The sequence below is a fragment of the Branchiostoma floridae genome, chromosome 2, assembly GCF_000003815.2.
Source record: "Branchiostoma floridae strain S238N-H82 chromosome 2, Bfl_VNyyK, whole genome shotgun sequence".
NCBI lineage: Eukaryota > Metazoa > Chordata > Leptocardii > Amphioxiformes > Branchiostomatidae > Branchiostoma > Branchiostoma floridae.
In genome coordinates, this window is record NC_049980.1 from 28,619,472 (window position 1) to 28,621,625 (window position 2,154).

General features: G+C 46.4%; 1 protein-coding gene across 1 annotated transcript in view; it reads left to right on the forward strand.

Annotated features, from left to right (window-relative positions):
- The first annotated feature begins 77 nt into the window (after positions 1–77).
- The window catches only part of LOC118409133 (post-GPI attachment to proteins factor 4-like), a 3,899-nt gene continuing 1,822 nt past the window's right edge, over positions 78–2,154 (forward strand). Inside the window, exons 1-2 of the mRNA XM_035810002.1 lie at positions 78–279; positions 1,245–2,148. Of these exons, the coding sequence (XP_035665895.1) occupies positions 1,247–2,148 (902 nt within the window). The 5' untranslated portion in view covers positions 78–279; positions 1,245–1,246. The remainder of the gene's footprint in view (positions 280–1,244; positions 2,149–2,154) is intronic.

Genomic DNA, 2,154 nt, shown 5'->3' on the forward strand with positions numbered 1-2,154 from the left:
TTTAGTATATATAGTATAGATAGTAATCATTTCCTGGCCCCGACCGTCACGGCAGATTAGTTTATATCCCCCGCGGCGAGCAGGGCCTCTCGTGAGAAGTGGTAACAGCTCGATAAACATGGTAATAAGGGTGGGAGGTCACAATGGCGGACACGACGTTTGCGCTTGCTAGTCCGCTTTAGCCAAGGAGCTTTTATCTGATAAAAGCTCCTTGCTTTAGCCAAGAATTTCACACGAAACTGCATCATCCGGTGGTGGAAAGGACTAAAACACGACCAGGTAAGTAAGGACACTGTAGGGAATACTCTTTCAATTCATAACCTTTGAAATACACCTGCTTTGTTCGAATGGGAGCACTTCCGCTATGTATACGTAGCTAGTGCAGTGGTGTTGTATAAACGTTAATATTATTTTTCTGCATCACTTAAACTCACAGTAAATCACTCCGAATCTGAACCCATGCCTCACACGTGTAGGGTGCGACACCTCCCCATCTCGTTACGATTTACCTGCTTTGAATGACAAGAGACTATAACATTCAGTGTCGTTACTCTCTACCAGACTGACTACGCTGGATATCATAGGGAGAATAATTTCCCATGGGAGTTTTGCTACCAGAGGAGTTGGTCGGCCGGAGGAGAAACATGAACCTACAAGCGTGGATTGACTGCCCTGCCAATTTCCCCTTTTACCGAGTAACCCCGTACCCCAGTAGGAAGGCCTGGTGGAGGCTACACGTAGTTAATAGTGTGCGCCCATGTGTTACAACACTGGTTTTCGTCATGCCCCAATGCGCCTTAAGAGGCCAGCCCGTAACTGTAGATAAAAACACGGCAAGATGAACAATACGAGGGAAAGGATACGATGTTATTGTTATCTTGTTACATTGCTGTTAAATGCCCATGCCTCAACGGTTAACGCTGACACATGCTCTGTATCATCTATTCCCATGACGCGTAGTGAGCTATTTTATTTTGTTTGTTAATCGTAGCCGGCCCGCTTTGTTAATTCAGCGCTAGACTCTGAGAGTAAGTTGACGGTTAATTCCTGAAGCGCCTTCAGTATCCATCGAAATTGACAACCATGAATCCAAAAGAGAAAAATATCGGCATTCCCATTTACTGTATGTACCTTGTCACATGTATGTTTCCAGTATCTCTATCACACGTATATCATATTTCCCAAGACCTTATACTTGCAATTAGCCTTTGAACATGAACATGATAATTTTCTTTGTATTACAGAAATGAACTTCTTGCGGTTCTGTTGTTGCCGTTCTGCGATCATCAAGAGACAGATCTGTCACGTCATCGTCCTGTACATACTTGTTTTCTGCCTGATCCTGCCGCCTATTTGCTACCGACTCCCGTTCTCCGTGTACTACAGTCAGAAACTGTACCTGTGGAACTTGAGCCCCAGCGTCTACGCCAGGCAGGTGAACGACGAGCGCATCGCAAAGGCCGTGGAGTTCTTCGTGTCTGAGTCAGTCTCGGCGCGTCTTCAAGACGAAAGTCTACTTCACATTGGCAACTTAAGCAGCGGCAGCAACACCACCAATGTCAGGACTACCGTTGCCTTCGTTACCACGAGAAGGACACGTTCTCTTCACCCCACTGAGGAGTATTCTCCTCGGTATCTTCTACAGACGGTTGCTGCGGTAGTCCGGGAAAATCAGCCCAGTACTCGGATACTCATCTGTAACATGGACCCCGAACCCTCCGCGCACACCGACGCTGTCTACCTGTCGGAATTCTTCTCTATGGTGTCAAGATACGGTGATGACGAAGTCAGCGTACCACATGGCAAACATGAGAAGGAAAAACAGGATTATGTTTACTGTCTGAAGAAGAGTTTGCAGACGAATCCACGATACGTGCTCATGTTGCAAGACGACGCCTTAGTTGTACCAGGTTCTCTTCAAGTCTTGGATTACGTCGTAAGAACTAAAGTTGAAAGGACCCGTCACGGTTGGGATTTCACCCCAAACAACGACACAAGGAAATTGTTAAAACTTCACACGCCGGAGTATATCCAAAGAGATTTCCACACCGTCAAGCCAAAACGTATCGCCGCCAACTTGGCTGAGTTGCTCGGCTACGGGTTGTTCGGTGGACTCTGCTACGACTATTACATATCATTCTTGTTGAGAAAGGG